The following is a 22,390-nucleotide window of genomic DNA, read 5'->3' as shown; positions in this document are numbered from 1 at the left end:
GAGGCCAGGAGACAGTTTCCTCTATTCATGTATTACTTTGAAGGCCACTGTCAGAGGTCATGAAGTCACAACATGTACTGAGGGACGTGCAGCTGGCATAAGGAACCAAAGGATGTTTTATGTCTGTCTGCTCCTTTTTGTCATCTAACAGTATGGGCACTAAATTAGAAACCCTTATTTTCATTAGATCTGTATTTCACACATGTGGAGACAGTAAGTGATAAATTAGAGAACTGAGATGATAAATTATCATTCCCTCTGCCCGCTATACCTGCGTCCCTCAATCCATCTCTATAAGACTTGAAAAATTCCAAGTGCCTCAGTTCTATGCAGAGGTGCCCAGGGCTACAGAGAGGAGCTTCACCTTTTGTTTGCATGAAAAATGTCTCTATTTTTAAAGCTGATTACCCAGAGGACGTTTTATTATCAACATGATTTCCTTTTTAAATTATTTTCTTACCCTTCAGAAAGGAGTACGTATGAGAAGGAACTCAATTTTATTCTGATCTATTGTGCACTTCCATGTGAAACACTTTCTGAAATGTATTTAAACCAATTTTTACTCCATGTGACCTCACTATTTATGGTCACTTCCAGCCTGATACAAATAAGTTAATTGTTGTTACGTTAGAATCTTATCCCACAATCTCACTGATAGCTAATCAACTCAGAAACAAATTTTAAAGGCATTGCACTTCAGAGTTTTCCTTCTGTGAATATCAAACATGATTGTTCAGTAGAGATTCAAAAGTAAAAATCAAAATAAATATTCTCAAATGTATTTCCTGTTCTTATGTTATCTTAGCTGTACAGAATGACTTTTCTACGTTGCACAAGTATAATCCAACTCAATTTGTAGTTTTAAATGTTCTCCTTTTTTCCTTATGTTCTCTGTAAAGCTTCTCCCTTCAGCAAAGCTTTTGGGAATGCAATTTGTATTGGAGCACATCATGTTACCCTTCAAAATTACTTACACGGTTTTCTTCTGTTCAGCAAAAATGTGTGTATTGAAAGTAAAGAGCAGTACCATCACCCAGGAACCAGAAACCATTGCTTAGACATTTAATAAGTGTAAGAAAAAAAACCCAACAGTGTATTTTTCAGGGTTAGACTTAAAAGAAGGTCCATTTTTTTTTTTTATTTATTTATTTATTTTTTTTTTCCTAAATAATTTTAGCACCTGATATTTACGGAAATAATAAACTGCTTCATACTGCTAAGAAAAATAATTAGCGTCGGGGAAAAATAATTGTAACCTTACAGATTCAGAGAAAAAGTAACTCACAAGCATTTCACATGAAATGCCAAAAGTATCTTCAGGAAAGCAACCAAAGAAAGCCTTGCAATGATATCCTGAAGAGACATACGCTTTAATCAGTGATACCAAGCACATTTATCCAATTTTTTCCTTTCTTCTAAGCTTATGCCAACTTAAAACACACAAAAAATCTGTGGCATTAATAACAGCAAAACAGTTGAGGAGATGTAGAAAATTCAAAGCTTTTGTTGTTCCTTGTAACTGTTTATATGTTTTGGGACACAAAATTATTTCACTCAACTTATGAGGATGCACATACAGGTTATTATTGACCAGGTTCTCAATTGTCCAACTTTCATCTCCTCACGTGGTTTGTGCAGATAAAGAACGTGGGGATTTTGGGGCTCAAGGATAGTGAGAAACCACCCCTATGGAGAACTTCAGCAAAGTTAAAAAAAAAAAGAAAAAAAAAAAGTAAAGAACAAAAACATCCACTGGGGATAATTACAGTGCATAATTGAAAGATCTTTAAGGCATAGCAGTGATCTAACCCAATATCACCATCAAAATTTTGCCTATAAGGTGAAGATCAGATTCTGATCTAACATCCAATATCTAATAACTACACTGACATCAACTGCGTGTTTCTAAGAAAATAAACAGATTTAATTTTTTAATATTAATTTACATTTAAGCTACTGTAAACAAAAGTGCCCCACTGAAAGAAGACATGAGATATCACAGTAATTGAAGTTCACCAGATTTGTGTGTTTATGATTTCAAACTTATGTTACCTGCACACCCACTGGTTAAAATGTAGTTCTGCCTGAGTACTGAAGATACGAGGCCGTCTCTGCCCTGCCAGAAAATAAATATTTCTGAGAAGAAAAACTGCTTACATCCCATAAAATCTACAGTTATGTTAAAACTGAGGGCCAGATCCTATCTTATGGTTCAACAGAATGAAGGCAGAACCCATGTAGTCATAGTTCTACGGTATGAAAGTATTCAGTACTTCTGTAGAAAACAAAATAGCTTTAAAATTCTATTGACAGAATATACAGCCATACACCTGTTATCCAAATGTGCAGAGCTGTGAAAACATTCAAATAGAAGTTGTATAAAAAATTGACAGAAAAAAAAGTTCGCCATTTGTACAAAGCAAGGTTCCTTCCCTTCCATTTCTTTTCCTTTAGTTTTCATTTTTATCCTAAATTTAAAAATTAGTCAACACACTGAATTAAGTATGTAACTTTCATTTAAATAAGCCAGTCAACAATTTTCTTTTTTATAAAGTATTTAACACTTCATTGTAGAAACATAGGCAAAATGACTATTATAACCAAAATGAAAAATACTGTTCCATCTAAAAAAATGTACTTAAACAAGAACCTGAAAAAGTTTATGATATGCATAACATTGTTCAAGCAAAATTGCACTAGTATTACATAAATCAGGAGTTTTATAAAGGCCCCAGTATGGCAAAGTTTAGAAATAGGTAGTATGCATGCACAATAGTACAACAGAAATCTCTTATAAAACAGCAGTTATTTTTGTAATGCTTGTACAAAGGGAAGAAAGAGCAACCACAAACATATTTAATCTGTTAGGTTAATATATTATGATAACTAAAAGTCAGTTACGTCTAGCAGAGGAAGGAAGAATCCTCCACTGTATATGTGTGAATCAGTCTTTTGTGCCTTTAAAGTTATGTATAAAATACTTTGATTCAGTTCAAACCTGAAAGACATTGTATTCTTTATTTTCATGAAAATTAAAAAAGTTGAATCAGATCTTTCTTCTTAGCAACAACAGAAAACAAACCAGGTCAGAGCAAGTGCTAGAAACCAATATTGAAAACTACTCCAGATAGTTGGATTGCAATATCGAACCCAGACTACTGAAACTCAGACTTAGGTAAGGTTTAACTACTGTGTAACTCGGTTACAGTTTATCTTATCAATATCACAGTTCATTTTCATTTAAAGAAACTGCAGTGTTTTGGATTCCTTAGTATCTCTAAACAAGTGTGACTACTTTTGTGACGGTCAAAACCAAATGCTGTGACTGTGTGTGTGTGCTTAAGGTGTTTTTCTGTGTCTATTTTTTTCCCCCCTACTGCTTGGTACATGTTTGGGGAGTTATTAATCCATAAGTAATGTGTGTGATTAAGTGAATAAACATATAATGCATGTGTAGGCAATGCCCTCTTGTGCTCTAGGGTGGCTACTGTCCTACAGGACTGTTGGAGTTCATATGCTTTGTCCCACAGCAAGTAAGGTTTCAGCTTCCAAGATATATCGTTACTATGTTCTATAAGGTTTTAATAAATACAAAGCTTGTTTACATGGTATATATGTTTAGTATATCATGTACAGTCACTGAATTTCTGAAACATAATCATCGTGTTCATGCAGATCATTAGATGTTTCATTTCTATAGTCTTGCTTACTTCTTGGCAACCTAAAGCTAATTTAAAAGCAAATTATGTTGGTTTGTGAAAAGTTATCTAGCTTCATCAGGATCTGAAGAGAAATTCTAATGGGCACAAAGAAGAGAGTAGACCATTCAATCATTCTTTCACCATTTAAAATAAACAAAATTACACACTGTACTACAGCTTCCAGACTACATAATGAAAAAGTGCAAATACCATCTTCATTGATTAAGTAGAACCAAAAAAGTTCATAGAAAATAGATTGCTCATTTTCACGCTACAAACGAATATGTTGTTTGCAATTTTAACAAATTTAAAGGTGTGTTATTTCAGCAGCATTGTTGTAAATTGTACTGTAGTGCAGTTTCTTTATCATAAAAATACCTTACAAATGGTCAGTCAAAAGTCATCAGCAAAAGAAAAACTCAGAAAACAATCAACAGAACAAAAAAACAGAGGTAATGCTGATGCCAAAACAATTATAATACTGTTGGTACATAGAAAAGTAATCATTATATTTTATACATTTATACAGAGTATAAAAGGTAACAGCAGATTATGCCACAGTCTCCCTTATCCCAATATCTATTTTCTTTGGAAGGAGTTCTCTTCTTTCATCAACGCTTGCTAAGGAGTTTCGACAGTTTTGTCCATCCATGTATAACTTTGCATATACTGGATTGGAGTAATTTGTTGGCTGCAGAGAAATTAAGCATATATTAGATCAGACAGATTAAACCAAAATAAACATTGATGGAAATGGAAATGGTGTGGCTAAAGCTAGAACAAGTACACACAAAATATAATTGGACATATTTAATAGATACCTGGGTTTCTGCAAAAAATGAGTTAATTATTTAGTTCAAATTAAATTCGTGAGATGAGACATGCTATTAAAATAATCAATGGCATGACATGCAGCATTTTATGACATTAAAACCGTAACAGAAATGACCAAAACAAAAAAAACCTTGAAAAATGTCTCTGAAGTTCACTTGTCCACCTTATTACACTGGAAGATTTCAGAATAGATATGTTATAGAGAAGGTGCACTGTGAGACCATGTGACAAGTTTAACAGTAGAAAACTGCAACCAACAGTTTCCATATATTACCTGTTCTAAGACATCAGCATCCCATCAATAGCTGACCATGTTTTCGAATTCTGTGGCCCAAATATACAACATGATTTGACCAAAAATTCAATACTTTCGTAATGTAAATTAAACTTGCTTTAAAAATAAACCAGTGTTACTGTTAACATATCATAGTATTGACAAATTGAGAAGCATTTTCTCAACAAGTTTGGTAGCCTGGATTGTAATGACAAATCTATTGAAATGAGTGGTACTTCATTACAGGACAAGTCCATTTTTAAATCTGCAAAGCATTTGAGTATATGAGAAATATACTACATTTGACAGTATAAAAGGATGCGTAAAATGGATGCAACTCACTCCCTTACCACTAATGCTACTGCAAAAGCACCTTCCAATATCTATACTACAAATGTCTCAATTTCTTCATACTTTCTGCTTTTATCATCTCCTAGATCTTTGCTATCCAACCAGATACTCAGCTTGTTACCTCTAACAACTGGAAAGTGCAGTTTACCATCAAAATATTCCTCTAAATTATAAATAATTAAACAACACAGCTTTTCTTATACAAATACTATGAGTGGAAGAACAGGTGAGATAGAAAATCAGGTAAATTATATATTTTGTATATGTAGGAAGTGGCTAGATTTTAAATAACCCAAACAGAAGCGGGTAGATTATTCAATTATCTGAATGCAAGCTGGGTAACAAATGAACATAAAGTTTAGAATCTTAACTCATCTTCTCCCTACTGATCAATACTTCTTCTGAACCCAGGGTTAAGATTTTCTTTAGGCTGGGTGGATAAAGCAGCTGTTCCTTGGGGTTAGCTAAAGGCTGCCCATTCTATCTACTGCAGGTGACAAAAGGACTGCCTGGTGCTTTATTCTTTCTTAAAATTGAATTAGAAAGAATGTTTGAAAAACACGTTACTCTTCTGTAGTAATGGAACACAAATTTATGATATCTGCTGCAGCAAGTTATAAGCTCTCAGTTGTACTTGCCTATTCCCGTTGAATCTGAACCTTCATATTTTTCATTATGCTTATCATAAGAAATTTAGGTTTATGACAATTCACAGGATTTTTTTATGTCATTAATTTATGTCATCGCTGTTAAGGATGATAGCTACAACAGTACAAAGACTCTTGGCTTTTATACACTGCCTTACCAAGTTACTTTCTATAGAACAGTGGGCTCTGTCTCATGATATACTCTGAGTGGGTCCTCATGAAGTACTGTGAGGTATAGAATGTTACTGGAGTGAGCTGACTAACAGAAAACTGTTGATGCTGGATAAAGGCATTTATTCTAGCTCATCAATGGATCTGTGGCCCATCAGAAACATCACACCCTTTACAAACAGTTACATTTTCAAATAGTAAAGAATGTACTACAGTCATGCAATGCAAATGGCACAAAAGATGAATATATTTACTGAGGCACATGAAAATGAATATATTGATGTTCCTCTTTTAGAATTTTACACTTTAATGTTTGCAAACATTGAATGCCTGATGAATTGTAGCCACAGTCTTGGTATTTTAAAACTGCTGTCAGATTTTTGTCTAAAAATCACTGAAAGCTAAACAATAAAAAAATGCAGTGCAAGTATTAAAGGAAATTGTTCACTTATTTCGTATCATATTCCTCTAAAATGACAAAACTTTTTTTCTGTTTACTTGGGAACTTCTTTCAAGCTTGATAAACTTCATTAAATGTCTGTAATTGCATATAAATTGAAAATATATCAATACATATATAGCTGTGAATGCTATAGTAACCTTATATAACGTTATGAAAAGCCATCACCTTGCTTACTGGCTGTGCATGCCTTTGTAAAGACACATTTGCAGTTCTAGGTGATGTTAAACATGATAGGCACAGATTTAATTTTATATGCAGAGAGGAAACCCTTACTTCAAAATGTAAACATCTACCTTCCTGCCATTCTTGCTGTTAAGACTCAAAACCAAAATTAAAAACAAACAGAAGATGCCTCTGCTCTAAAATGACAGACAACCTTTCTTTAGCAAGGGGTTGTGATGGAATGAAATGGATTTGAATCATTATTTCTCACCCCTGTTGATAGTGGTCCTTTCAAGTCAGAGTTTAGGTAGATTGAAGGAGCTGTGTGGGGAAGCTTGAATGCAGTGGGCCCTCCCCCTATGTATCTGGCCTGTATAAACAGAAAATTTTAGTTTCTGTGCTAATCGAGCATTTTCCATGCGTACTTATCATCACTGTTAAATAAACAGTGTACTGATTGAAACCGTTATTTCAGGAGTGATGTATAGTTAAAAAAAATAAGAAAAATAATTTCATAACAGGTATTTTTCAGCTTGAGAAATTGTTGCATTCAGTACCAGAATAGAATTCAGAAGTCTTTTTTTTTCCCCCCTCCATGAAGGATTAGGGCATTGCTTCAGTTACTCATCCTCCAGGGAGTAACTCCATTTTCAGCTTACCTCTTGTATTCTGCACACTGACTATGTGATTCAGCGATGACATTCCTAGAGCTAACAGTAATCCGGTTATTGCTTTGTCAGAAATGCCACAGAACGATGGCTGCCCTTTGGTGTATGTCTGATTACAGAGCTCTAGGAAAGATATCAAAGCATTACCCTGTTCATCCCATGTCACATCACTGAGGATGTTCAGTCACTGAGGAGTGGTGCTGTAAAAATGACAGCAACTTCTACTAAGAAAAATGGTAATACAAGTTTTGTGTAAACATTTTATCTATCCAGCCAGGATTCTGAATTCTTTTCACTTTTAAAAGTTGGTGTAAAAGTAGTTAAATCTCCTAAGTATAATTACACTCTTTCACACTTCAAAATCTAGACTGTAAGATAATACACCTTCCATTCAGTATTAATTCCATGAGAAAAAACTCATTTTGTAGCTTAATTCCAACTCTGTTTTGCTAAAATGCAGACACTAGGAAACAGTGTCCATTAGAAATCATTAGACTGAAAAACAGATGTTAACATACACAAAGTCTTTTTTTTCTAATTAAATCTAACTTGTCGTTATTTGTAGTTAAATCGAACTATCATTGTTTTGTTTCTATTAATTGCATTCAAAGCCAATACCTTGTAAGACAAAAAAATAAGCAGCATATTGGCCAGTAGAAAAAAAAAAATTACCTTTTCTGCATTAACAGTAAAATCAGAGGCTAAAAGACCACCTTCACTGTGATCATGGCCCACCTCATACATGTTATATGATGGATTGCCAATTTCAACATTAATTCCTCCATTTATAATGGGTTGCCGTCTTATAGTTTTTGTCCTGTAATGCAGAAACACAAGAAATAAAATACAAATTATTTCTTAGCTATTTTCTCCTGGAACAGTACAAGTTTTACTTATCTTAAGTATTATTAAGAACAACAGGATGAAAAGCATTTCCTGTAGAAACTCAGAAAATCCTTGCATTTTTCAAACTAAGTAGCAATCTGAGCATACATGTAGATCCCATATAGGCTGGAATTGTATATAGGCTTTTTAATGCATTTCTCATTTTGGCTGAGGTGTTATGAATGCACTCACATTCCTTATGACCCTGACTTTCCCCCACCATTTCCAGATTTCCCGCACTTCCCAAAGAAAGTCTCGTAAATATAATGCAGGTTCTCTGCAGCAATCAGGATGGAGCAAATGTGAGTAATCTCCCCATTCATTCGTTTCAATTTCATTTCAAACAAGCTATTCTAAGTCAGACAGTCATAATCTATGGACAAGCAAATGATTTCATTGTGATGCATTAAAACTGTAAGGCTTCTCATAGTTCCAATTTGTATCCTCTGCCAGTAGTTATTGGAAAGCTGCAGCTCAACAAGAATACTTTCCTCAGTTTAGTAAAGCAGTCTTATTTTTAACCTTGAGTCTGTTATCAGTAAATATAAGAAATGGAGGTGGTAATAGGGAAGTCACACTCAATATGATAATGGTCAGGTCTTCTTGCTTTAATGCTAAAGATGCCATTAATAGCTGAAATCTAATATAGAACCGTATTTTTCAGAAATGGCATGGAAAAACATCTCCTAAGAAACACTGCCTACCTGTAGAGTACAAGTGTTGAGCATCTGAACCTATTTTCATACTTTATAGTTTTTGAAGAGAATTTTAAAAAAGATTACATTTTAAAATATACACGAAAAAAATACATTACTGAGTTCCCCTCTATTACTTTACTGATTAACTTCTTCCATTGAGGTAGTTTACAGTTTACAGTTCAGCAACTCATTTTAAGGATTTGGCTATCAGTAAATTGACTCCGCATCATCTGACATCTATGGAACCTCTCAGGGTCAGCACTAATAACAGTATGGACAGAGGCGCATTATACTGGCTTTTCATATAGAAGAAACGTTTTTCTTCTTTCTTTCTTTATGTACTGAATTTCAGTGAGGATGACAGGGCTTGGGACTCTGCAGTAGGCACATTGTTTACATCTTCGCTAACACAAAATCAGAAAGGGCTAATCAATGTAAGTAAATCAGTGTGAACTATGATTAGAAACCGGAAGTTCTGCACAAGCTCTCTCTGCAAGTATTTATAGATGTTAACAACATTTCTTAATTACATTGCTCCAAAGAAATACATTAATTCTGCTTATGAAGCTCAGTAAGTCTCTTGATAAAATTATTAATCCTTATGCAGCCTTGGCAGAATAAAGCAATCTTGACAAGACCTACATCTTATTTACTGTATGCAGAACATGAAGATATGAAATAGCAATTGTTCCAATTAGAACAGAAATGCAACTAACACTGAATCCAGAAACAGTTCTATTTTAAATAAATAAATCACTCAAAACTGCAGACCTTTGGTATAAAAAAAGTTGCATAAATTTAAGACATTTAGCTTATTATTCAATACATAAGTACAGAATTACTCACCTTCGTTTTCTTTTGCACAGGAACAGTCCAATTACCAGAGTAGTGATCAAAGTCACCAGTAAAACAAGAGGAACAATAATTGCGATGCTTCCTAAAATAGCAAAAGGAAATCTCTTTGAATCCTCACAGTCATTGCTTTTTTAACAGCTGTAACATAGCTAATTTAAAAAAAACAAATTCCCTCAACAAAAAATGAAATTTCCTGTGTTGAGCTTCATCAATATGAGATTTGAATGTTGCCCATCACAGATGGTGTGATGTATTTTGTCACCACACACATCTATTCTAAACCCTGCCCTTCTTTGCAGGGATTACATGTGAAGGTGTATGGAACTGCTGAGCACTTTGGACTTAAGAACTACAATAACTGATTCCAACTGTGCCTCCATCATCCTTAGTATTATATTGAAGTCACACAACTATTAATTTTAAATATTCAGTAAGTATGGATCTGATTGAAGACCCGATTTGGTGGGTGGCAAGCCTGCGCACAGCAGGGGGTTTGAATTGGATGAACTTAAGGTCCCTTCCAACCCATGCAATTCTGTAATTCAATGAATAATTCAACTGCTAGCATTTATATCAATGTCTTGGTTTTTATTTGTGGGAAACGTGAAGAATAATAAGCAATATTCATTTTTGGATGGCTGGCACATTCCAGTCTTTTACTGCATTCTACTTGAGCGCCAATAATGTTGCTACGTTGATTTAAGTAATCAGGACAACTACAGTAAGTGCTTAATGTAGCAGAAAAATAGTGCACAGATCAGACAGTGATGTTAAAGGAGAGGAGGAAACAGAGAAGAAGAGTATTACCTGGATGTTATTTTGGCATATAACTTAACTGAGATAAGACCTGCAAAAATAAGGTCAGCAGTGGTACCCTTTGAAGCCTTCCTTAGCTCTAATATAAGTATCTAGCACTAAAGATATATATATATAAAATACTTTTAGTCTGCACTTACAGCTACAGGTCTTTAATATAAACCAAAGTGGAATGAAATGCATTTCTTTTAATATCATAGCCTTTAAAATACTTAATTTGGAAAAATGAAAATACAGCTCATTGTTTCACCGTTAGATCAGTGGATTCATTCCATACAAGCTGTTGGCAGCCTCTGCTCTACATGAAATGCAGTCTAAATAAAGAACTGCAAAAAAGAGTCCTTGAATTCTACCTACAGGCTTATTGAAAGTCAGATTCTCAGAGGCTCACAATAAAGCAAGCAGTATTGAACAAAAACCTGAAGCATCCTTAATCCCCTTCAGCTTAGGAAGATTCAGCTTGTAAAGGACATTACAACAATTGCTATTTTAAGATAACATTTGTGGAAAGAAATGGGTGAAGGAAAGTGAACGTGGGAGGAAAAAGAATTTGATATATTTACAACAACAAAAAAATGCCCAGCCTTCCAAGCTGCCCGGGGACCACAGTGCAGCCTGGGGTCTAGCAGCAGGCACAAGATGAACAGCTGCTTCCTAAATCATAGCAGGTATTCCCTCAATACTAAACACTGATGTAGGCTTTTTCTTTTGCCTGTTTTCGGCTTGTAAGTTTTATGTCACTTGTCTGGATTGCTAGGAAGATTTTATCTAAGGATCAAGCTGACCTGAATAGTGGGTAATTCATTCCCCCCACTCCTCTTGGGTTAAATGTGACTGAGATATACAGCAGGGTACCATCAGCATACTCAATGCACTGCAGGGAACCTTGTCCAGTTTAAACAGCCAATGCTGCAGCAACGCCATTCTTTTATGCTTACAGGTATGCTTGAAAAAAAATATGACAGGAACTGTTCTTATTGTCAGGATGATTTTCACAGTAGGTAAAATTCAAAGCTCTGCAGACAGCCAATGCAAAAGTTACGAACTGCTTACAACTCTATTTTTGATGCCTTCAGTGGGACTCAGATGGTCAGAGGTCTTGTACTAGTTCCCTGCACAGCAGTGATATCGCTGAGCACTTGTCACTTGATACACTTTCAGAAGAGTGCAGGCTAGCCTTGAAGCAGTGAGCATGTAGTGCATGGCATGGATCCAAACCATCTTATGGAACACTGAATGCCAATCAAAACACTGAAAAAATTCCTTGATTTTCCCCCTCTTGCACTTAATACAGATAACCAGTACATATTCACAGTTTTATTCTTAATCAGGTTAAATTGTCTAAACTGACTAAAACAGGAGAGGTGGTAGCTGTTATTTGAAGTACTTACTCGTACTGATATTGTCAGACTTGCTGCTTTTGGGAGCTGGCCTCTCACACTGTGTGCCTGACCAGTTGGCTGAGCATCTAAAAGATCCAATTAAGATGGCAGAATTAATTAGACATCAGCTGTTAACACACGTATTAAAGAGACCACCAGCATCTTCTAAAGAGATGCACACAACTGTGATTCTACAAAAATCAACAAGCAACATGGAAAGGAGTTATTAGTACTCTACCATGGTGCTTACAACATCTAGAGTGAGGTTTTAGCTCAAAAATACAGCTTCAGTTCCTATTACTATCACCACAATTTGATTCCAGAGTCCTTTTCTAAAATTATTAGATAATAAAACAATAACCAATAGTGTATTAATGCATCTTATACCAATTACAACTATGCAATAATGATGGAGAATGTGAGCTGGATCTGTGCATAGCCAGCTTAGTCTAGCAAGGTTTATTTGTATTACAGTTTTAGGGTCAACTTTGATCTAGAAGCTCTAACAATTCCTAATTCCAAAAAGCGTATCTGGCTGGTTATAGATGATTACATGCACCCAGTAACTTCCAATATCTGCACTCATTGCCTCTTCCCAGGGTGCTGCTGTTGCCCATTGCATTGAATATTGAAAGGTTTACCACAGAATAATTCTCAAAGACTGTAATAATTTTCTCGCACAATTAAGACCAATCAGTGAGTGATATTCACAGGTTTACTGAAGCTGTCCTCCTTGCATTTGAATTCATTCCCAAAAATTCTATAAATTAGCATTTCATACTTTAAAATGTTTAACCATATAAGTACATGAATATTTACAGAAATATATACATGTAAGCGTGCATGAGTTAAAGCACAAAAAGGTATGGATCTGAAGGGACAGGAGTCTCTCTCTGCTGGCTTCAGAGGTCCTCGAATACTGCTAATGTTAAGAATATAAGCTTTGTGAGCCAGGTGTTGGATGAGCACAAAGATATTCTGCTGTAATTTACTTGCGTGAATAACAATATGCAAATATTTCTTCAGTTAAGAAGTTGCTCCCTATGCACAAAAAAAAAAACCACAACCCAGCACACATGGAGTCCATGCACACAGTCTCAGCAAATCCATCAGGAACTGAAACAAACACCTGAATGAAATCCAATTGCTTATTCATTCGGCTGTAAGCATGATTAAGTTTACTACAGAACCTGAAACTCTCCTTGTGGAAACAGCGGGAAGCAGTCACTTTTCATCTACCACAGTTGCATGCTGCAAAGTGACTCATATTTTTCTGAGTATTATTGTATTATTTATGAATTTCAACATGAGCTGTCTTCAGGAAAATGCAGTAAAGCATTACTTTGCGTGCAGTTCTAAGAACAATTGTTATCTAATACCTTTCTAAGGATTAAACAGATTGCCAAGTTTGGAGCTGGACATGCACAACGAGTAACATTGTTCTGTGATACAAAAAGGTTTGGAAAGGTACAAAACATTCCAGGTAAGTATTGTGGAATTGCTACAGAAGAGTCCTAGCCAGCTTTGCTAGTGATGCTTCTCATCCTCCCCTGTCTTTGCAGATCACAGCAAAAGAAAGGCTACTTTCTCTATTTGCTCTTAAGCTTCCTTGAGCACAATTCAGCATCCAGACAAATCCCTTTACTGGGTTTCATATTAAGTCTGAATGGTCTTTGGATCTAATTTCTTATTGCTTTCTTTTCTTAGAAGGATATCTTAGACACTTAGCTCAAACTCCACAGAGATAAACAATGCACAGATGGTTGTTCAAAACCATGCTCATTAATTGATCGTTGGTTCAAAAGTGTTCCTACATAGATTACTTGCATTATGATTTAGCAAGTTCTTTTACTTATTGAAATAGAAAACATCCTTACTTTTCTTCCCAGTGAATAAAATCTCACAGTTGCCACTTAATTACAGAAAATATGTTTTAGAATAATATATTATAAAACTGAAGACAGTTGACATTCTCACCACCATTTCAGCTCATTCCAAGTCACAAAAAACACATGATTTCAGTATTTTAAAGGACACATCTGTTCCATTTCTTTTATACATCCTATCAAATGGAAGAAATTACAGTGATAGTTTATCTTACTAAAATATTATTTAATATCTAAAGAACTTTTTTTTTTTTTTCCCCTCTCCAAAAGTTTCACGTACAGCTGCAAAGAAAGAACCTCCATTCTTGTGGAGAGACACCATAAATCTTTATACTTATTTTTATTCTAAAGGGAATCAAACCGTTGGTATATGACAACCATGAAATAAAGTCTTTAAATTTCTCACTAGGAGCTTTTGCATCATTGCTCTTGGAAATTCAACTCGCGTGATCAAAACTTGTTAAGAGACACAATTTTCTCACAATGCTTCACTATGGAAAGGGAATTAACTCCTTAAGAGTTAGACATACCTTGACTTTATACCTAAATCTTTCAACTGAAAATGCTGCTGCGTAAGCGAATCATTACTGCAAACTTGCCTTAAAACACTTAAAAGAATATAAGATAGTGAGAGAGAAGATTCACCACTGAAATACACAAGTATAATCTATGAGAAAATTGTGCATACTGTAGATGCTCCTCAGAATCTTACAACAGATTTGGCATAACAACAGCTGGCGAAGAAAGAAATCCTACAGCTCTCTATATAGCAAACAGAGGATCAAATTAAGGAGGAAGGTAGTTCTTTATGTATCTTGGCATTTTAATTGCAAAAGCTGGCAATATTGAAACACTTCTGATACATTTAATAAAAGTCTCATAAAATCATGACAGCTAGTGTCCACTTCAATTTCATTTTTCAAATGCTTGCTGTCACCTATAAACATCAATGGGGCTGAAGCTGACAGGATGGCAATCATTTCCTTCTGTCCTTCCTCCATAGAGATAAAATGATTGCCCCTTGGGACCCCAAGATAGGGTCCCAAGATAGGAAGATAGTGAAGAATCTTGTTGGGCAGAACAGAAAAAAGAAATAAAGTCCAGTGGAAAAAGCATGTTACTAGGAAGGGAATCTGATACAGAGAGTTAGCCAGAAGAAGGCACATGAATAAAGATAGAGCTGGGACACAGATGATGATTAATGTGGGAACATGAGAGAAAGAAGCAGTTCTTAACTCTTGCTAATCTTCAGATACAGCAGACATGAGTTGTTCTTAATAATATCAGACAATTTTCTGATACTAGTCTTTTCTGATCTTTAAACTCAGAATACTCGGTATCCAGCATGGGAACAGATTTCTGCTTTATCTGGATTCACAGAATTTTATTAGTATATTAGAATATTAGTAAATATGTTATATGTGTATATAGATATACATATATATTTATATATATAGTACATATTAGAATATTAGTAAAGAAAAATTGCACAAAGCCACTGATTTCATTGAAGACATCCATGTTATCAAGGACTGTGAAGAGAGACACTGATAATACACAATGTAGTCTATACAGAGAAACACAAGATGAAACAGTGGGGAGCTTGACAGCAAAGGAGAGAATGTTCTCAGCCAAGTGGTGCAAGGTACTACAGGTGAAAATCCCCAGTCCCCCATAGAGTCAGTGAATAGATCAAAGAGCAGTAACGTCCTAGAGAATGCCAATATAAATCCTCAAAGTTAATGTGATAAACAAAGGTTGCATGTGGCCTTGTTGCCAAGGTCATTAATGAAAGTATGCTACAGCTCTCTCCATTACAGTTTAGGTCTACATTTAGAAAGAGGTGGTTGTTTGGGAAACATACAGCCTCAGAAAAAAAGGGGCTATGCAATAAGGATTATTTATGCAGAGAAAGTAGTATTAAAAAGATGTTTTAAAAACTCTGAACTGAAATTGTATAGGCATCTCACTTGTAATGACAGAGAGCAGCACTAAAAGGTTAATATTAGAAGTACAACAGAATCAGTGAAACAGTCATCACAACACAGAGGCTGACATGGAGAATGTTTCTTACTTAAAAAACTAATTTAGTAATTTTCTAACGTTGCTTTCCTTTTTGGTCAAGCTATGGATAGTAAACATGCTAATGAAAGTATCCAGCTTCCCTAATGTAAGAACACATTATTATTCCATTGGAAAATATGATTAATATGACAAATACTATGAACACGAGAGAAGATAACATCTGGATTATAGTTATTTACTATTTGTATTAAAATATACTGAAAGACAGAAATGGAAACAATCCCCATGTTTCCCCAAACTATAGGATATTTTATTATGAAAAAACCCTTACACTAAGGTAAATCAAAAAGCTGTTTCTTATTAAAAAAGATAAAAAATGGCAATGCTTTCGGAAAGAAGGCATTCTTTATACAGAGAGATGGTATTATAGGGTTATAAGCCTTGAGATGCATCTTAGCCTCTGTGATCCCTAGGTAAGAAATTAGCAATTTGTATACAGTACATATGCTACACATGTTTTAAATTCAATAATATAGACCTGCTATATGAACATTAAGTGTGTTAACATCTACTTTAGTTGAAATTACATTGAGCAATTAAGCAAAAGGAAAAGAATAGACTGATATGGTAAAAAATACTAAAACAATGAGAAACAACTGGACCAACAGATATAACAAACCACCATTTTTTCTCCTTACAGAGGTAAATGAGCAGTGATGTACAGCAGCAAATTCTCTTCAAGTTGCATCTGAACAATTGAAATCTCACAGACAAAGGGCAGTTGCATTACAGTCTAACTGCTAAATGGCCAACAAAGGATACACAACCTCCTCCTTTCCAACATCTTGTCATTTCTTTATCAAGCACTTCTCAAATATCTGTTCATGTTTAGAACTTTAAAATGATGTTAGTTTGTAATACAAACTTGATGAAAAGACTTCTATAATGTTTAAACCTATAGATTATGTTCAAATTCAAGACACTTAAGTCTTTTTTTTTTTTTTTTTTTTTTTTTTTTTGGTTGAAAACAGAAGCACTCAAGGAACCGGTATAACACTGAAATTCTTCTTATAATTATAATTAGATATCTCATTAAATATATACTTGGAAAGCACACGGAAAACATTTATTGCAAGATATTTCATAAATTTATCTACTCTATAATTTATGCTGTCTATCATGGTTAAATCTCCTTCTCTTAGGCAGTCTTCTTGATGCCACAGCTGTTCCATGCTGCAGTAGTTTTTTATACTCAGCCTTCAGAACATGCAAAGTCAGGGGACTTCACTGATGTCTCTTTCATATCCACAGCCAGATTATGTGCATACCTTAGCCCTTTTTTGATCAGAGCACTACTACACTTTTGCATTTGCTTATAAAGTAAGAACACATGTGCGCCTTTCTACATGAACTGCTCACATTTGAAGTCTCATTTGAAAATGATGCATTTCCTCTCCCTATTTTTTTTTTTCCACTACCATTTTTAACATATTACTCAGATAAAATTTTCATTTTAGAAATGAAGTCATCTTTCTCCATTCTTCACTTGCCAGATTCTTTTCCTATCATAGTCTTGCTTTCCTCCTTCAAGCTCCTCTATGGCATATGCCTTTTAATTAATTTGAAAGATCACCGATTTCTCTAGAAAATTTGCTCTCAAAGCCACAGATCCACTTATTGTAAGCAATTAAAGTGTCTAGGATGACTTATTCTTCATTGTAGAAGAAACAATATTCTACTTTAGCAATACAACACAATCTAAAGGTCTGTGAAGAGTCAATATTTTAACTAAGGCAACTAATTTAATACTGCAAATAGCCCTCTGAATTTCTCTCTTTCTTATGGACTGACTCCTAGGAAATGGGCTCTGAAGTTAAGACGCACATGCAGTAGTATAAAAAGGAAAAAATGACTATCATCTTATTTAGACAGCATAATAACATAAACTTGCTGTTGTCGCATTAATTGCAGGGTCATTCAAAAGCTTATTAAAGCATTTATAAACTCTCTTTCCATTCACTTGGATGATGAAAATAATCAATACAATTTATGTTGGTTTTTTCTGTCAGTTTTGACTATAAACTGGAGAACAAATACAAACAACAGCTTGTACAATAAATGGGGAAGAAAACATTTGTTGATTATTTCTCATTGGCATCTGATCTCACGTTCATTCTTTCTTCTATGCATTGATGAAGTTTAGGAGCAATTCCAGCATATCTAATAATCTTTTGCTATACATGTCCCCTTTCCCTCCCCCTTGTCCCCACATACCAGTACATGGTAGTACAGAAGATATTTCTAAATAAATATGTAAAAACTGCAAAGGCAGTAACTACAATACAGGATTATTCCTGTACAGGACACCCACAGCAGTGATATTTTCAGAAAGTCAATGCCTCAAATTTTATCATTTTGATATGAAATTCTCTTTCAAACTTTCACTATTGAGCAGGAAGGAAAACAATACAGAAAAATAAAATAAGTAATAATGAATAATAATGTTAATAATTCATAATTTAGATTGTGCAGGATTTTACATCCAAAATCAAAACAGCCTATGCTCTATCTTTTGCAACTTGGCAGAGCACTGACTAAAGCAAGAGACCAACTCCACAAATTCTTCCTTTTATAAGAGTTTGATGTGTAGTCAAGTTAAGGCCTTAATTCATTTAGAATTTTGCTAGGTGGAAAGTACAAGTTCTACTTCCCATGTGAACCTGATATTTACTGGATTCAAAGATCAAAAATCTTGAAATAGGAAGATTTCTGGAAAAAAAAATAATAAAAAAATTAACCCTAGCAGCAAAGTTTGCTAAAAGGAGAGTAAGTTCATAAAGGCTGCGAGAGGCAGAGAAGCTCCTACTGAATTAAAATAAAATCAGCTATTTCCAATTTCTTCCTTCTAGAAATTGTCTACCCATGACTATTTAAGAAAAACGTAAACCTTAACTGTCTCTTATAGACCAGGTAGATGTCACACACAGTGTGGTATGCTGAAGGGGTACATTCTCTCTAATAATGGAGCAGAACTTATAGAAAAAGGCTTTGAGATTGCTGTTTCATGGCACAATGACTCTATTGAAGCATGGGATTGTTTCATTCCTTCCTGAAGTCTTCTACTTGACAGTACGGGGTTTGTAAAATTATAAACAAGCTCCAGTTTAAAGCTAATTTGTGCCACAAAAAGAAGATACAGGAAACAACCGAAGTGAGAACTATGGCTAGCAAGGACTGAGGCATATGGAACTACAGTTCTCTCTCTCTCTCTCCATCAAGCAACTTGTTCATTTGGCATCTGGCCACACACAGAACCCACTGAAGAGGTTAAAATTCATGTTATCAACACAAAGACTAAGAGATTCAAATATGATTTAATCTTATTAAAAAAAACCAACTATTGTAGATGCCAAATATAGTTAAACTAGATCAAAAGATCAAGAGAATGGGCAACATCACAAACAAGTATCAATGCTGTTCAGAAAGATCCTAATTCAAATAGCTTTCTTTAAACTCTACTGTTGTATCTCTGACAGATTTGACTACAGTTGAAAGAGAACATAAACTTTGTTGGCAATAAAAATTCATATTAAAAATAATTATATAATCTTCATATTTATCTGTGAAAATCCCTTTAATAAAAAGTAAACTTTTACCTTTTAAATGGCTAATGCATTCTGAGGAATTATAAGAGTAATTCTCCATGCTTTACATTCAGATTATTTTATCTATTAAAATGCTTCAGAATAAATTCTGGACTGTTACCATCTTGAGAGCTCAGGTAAGGTCTCCAATATTTTGGTAAAAAGATAAAAAGAAAGGAAGAATGGTATTTGCATTACATAGTCTTACAAGCAGCAACATGCTTTACTTTGAGCTATGGTATTCTTAAAACCCAAGTATGATATAGAGAAATGGAAACTGTCCATTGAATGCTCACCAAAAGTCCATACCCTATTCTTCAAAATTTTAATCTGTGGTGGACAGAACTCTAATTTACTTTCTAATGGATTTATGGTAGCTCTAGTTGGAGTTTCATTGCCAGAAAAACACTGGCCAAGAATTTTTGATTGTACTGTATTGAAAAAAGTCAGATTATTCACCGTACCTTAGTCACTCTCATTGCTACCTATTATACAATGATACCAATTCTCACAGCGCTTTCTGTGTTCATAAGGCTGTTTATTTCCTGATGGGGATTAAACTTCTCCCTTGAATAAAGAGACTTCATATCCTTTAGTAAAATACAGCACACAAATATATCTTTTTCATGCATTTTTTTTTATCAGAAAAGTCAAAGTTATAACAAAGCTCAAACATTTCTGCTTAAGAGGTGCTATTTTACAGTGAATTTTTATAAAGTTTACAAAGAGACTTATGATTGCAGGCTAAACTCCTGAAATAGTAGCTAAATAGCTCCTCTGTTTCTTTCCCTACCGAGATAAGAAATAATAAGTTGGTTTTAGGCTACAGAACATATGCAATGTCACTATTTGCTAAACTTTATGCTGTGTAGGATTAAGTTGGTAAAATGTCTCAAAATGTGAACAGTAAAAGCCATGAAGCATTTCCAATTTCTTCCACACACTTAATAAAAATAAAGCTTTTTATTTTTTTTTGCCTCCAATGACATGGACAATCCAACAGTATGTTTAAATATACTCATAAGTGCAACTATCAAAGGGTAAGTGTGCATTACAGAAACGAGCACCCAGATTATGTATATACTGTGAAATGTATGTGAACGTGCATGACTTGAACCAATGAACTGTGGCCTGAAATGATGTCACAGAATGTGCAGCATTAAGTGGAAGGTTAAACCTACTTGCATCTCGGTTCATTAAACGCAGTTAAAGTGCAAATTCCCTCATTCTGACAGTAGTAATCACAAGGGTTCACTTTCTGGTCACAGCGCTGACTTTTAAACCCCACAGAGCATCTGCAGAATTTCAGTAAAATAGACCTATATAAATATTCTGCCTTTTGCTGAACAAGTTTTAAATACATAACATTTAATGATGGCAAGACACGCACACATATACAGGCACCCACCCACAGATATAAATAGTTCTTTTGTTTTTTTCCTGGAAAGGTCTAATTTAACTACACTGATAAGTTTTCTCAAAGTTTATCAAACATTTAAAACAATGAGCCTATACAAACTTATATGTTCAGGTGTTCGGTATTTTTGTCAACTGTACTACACACTTGCATTGATTGATCAATATGGGGTAATGCAAGGGCCTTCAAAATTTCAGCCTTAGCATTGCTGACTGTCTTGGCAATATGCTGCAGCTCTCATGCACCATTAAAGTCATACACAAACTGATGCTTGAAACTTGTTTTTCTTGAAATACAATGGCATTCCATATGAATTTAAAAAACAATAAGGCAGTTTATTAAAGAAAAAGAAAGTAACAACTGCAAGCTTCCAAACTAGCCATAATAAATAATAGACAGAGTCACTCCAAACTGAAGAAGAAATGTGGTGTAGAACTGCATTCCACTTTCAATAACCTCAAAGCTTCAAACATTTCTTGTCAGCATTCAAATACTATAGCCCCTACGCTTGGGCCCCCTTTCTGTAGTCAACTCTTTGAAAATCTGAATACAATCAACACTTTCTCTAAGTCCATACACCTCACACATGTCAAAAAGGTAGGGGTGACTGTACATGTACTCACAAAGTTGCTGCAATACTATATCCCTTTGGACAATAATTAATTTACATCACCCTGGGAATGAGACACTTGAGTCTAATTCTAACATCTCATACTCTCCTAGAGAATTCTCTGATCTCCACTAAGATATTGAAGATTATTCCACAGCGAAGCTCTTCTGCAGTGCAGAAAATGTTGGATAACTTACTAAGCAAATGTGAAAAAACCCAAACCCATAAATCAATCAACAAACAAAGACAATACAAAAACAGGAACGTGACTTCAGAAGCTCACTGGAACCGTGAGCAAGAGCAGGAAAGAATTCAATTCTTGCTACAAATTTCTACTTCCATATTTAACATTTAGCAGCTGAACATGAAGATATACAATAGCTCTCAAGAAAGGACCAGAATGTAGGGTTTTCTGCCTCTTTAGAGAGTACTTAACAGTCTAGACTACAAAATCACATTCCCTTTGGTATTTGATATCTGGGCTTAGGAAAAATATCTTGAATTATTTTCTCAACATTGGTGTATTTCTGCAGGAGGGAGAAAATTATCTCATTCCAGAAAAGCCAAGCTCCTAGGGGTATTGTAAAAGTTATGACTGAAACAAGAGGTACAAGAGCACATCCCTGGAGACATTAAGGAAATAATCACTGACATTATTCTTCCTGTTCTCTAGCCATTAGTTTCCTTACAGAAATGTCATCAACTTTGATCATCGCTTATAGACATAATCCACCTCTGAGAAGCAGCAACAGACAACTGTCCTGTACATCACATGCCTACGTGAGCTTTAGATACGGCCTGAAATTATTAGAAGTCTCGGGAAATACATCTTTGTGCAAATATACATTCACAGTATAGATCTAAGGTGTATCTTTTGATCTATGTATTGTAAAATAAGTAG

At 34.7% G+C, this 22,390-nt stretch overlaps 1 protein-coding gene across 1 annotated transcript in view; it reads right to left on the bottom strand.

Annotated features, from left to right (window-relative positions):
• Positions 1-2,500: 2,500 nt before the first annotated feature.
• LRP1B (LDL receptor related protein 1B) overlaps positions 2,501-22,390 on the bottom strand; it is a 563,267-nt gene continuing 543,377 nt past the window's right edge. Inside the window, exons 87-92 of the mRNA XM_072342527.1 lie at positions 20,644-20,757; positions 11,917-11,993; positions 9,701-9,791; positions 7,944-8,088; positions 6,875-6,973; positions 2,501-4,392 (exon numbers count right to left, since the gene is read on the bottom strand). Coding sequence (XP_072198628.1) covers positions 4,252-4,392; positions 6,875-6,973; positions 7,944-8,088; positions 9,701-9,791; positions 11,917-11,993; positions 20,644-20,757 — 667 coding nt within the window. The 3' untranslated portion in view covers positions 2,501-4,251. The remainder of the gene's footprint in view (positions 4,393-6,874; positions 6,974-7,943; positions 8,089-9,700; positions 9,792-11,916; positions 11,994-20,643; positions 20,758-22,390) is intronic.

This window comes from Excalfactoria chinensis, chromosome 7, assembly GCF_039878825.1.
Source record: "Excalfactoria chinensis isolate bCotChi1 chromosome 7, bCotChi1.hap2, whole genome shotgun sequence".
In the NCBI taxonomy this organism is placed as follows: Eukaryota; Metazoa; Chordata; class Aves; order Galliformes; family Phasianidae; genus Excalfactoria; species Excalfactoria chinensis.
This window is presented reverse-complemented; position numbering and strand designations above follow the sequence as displayed.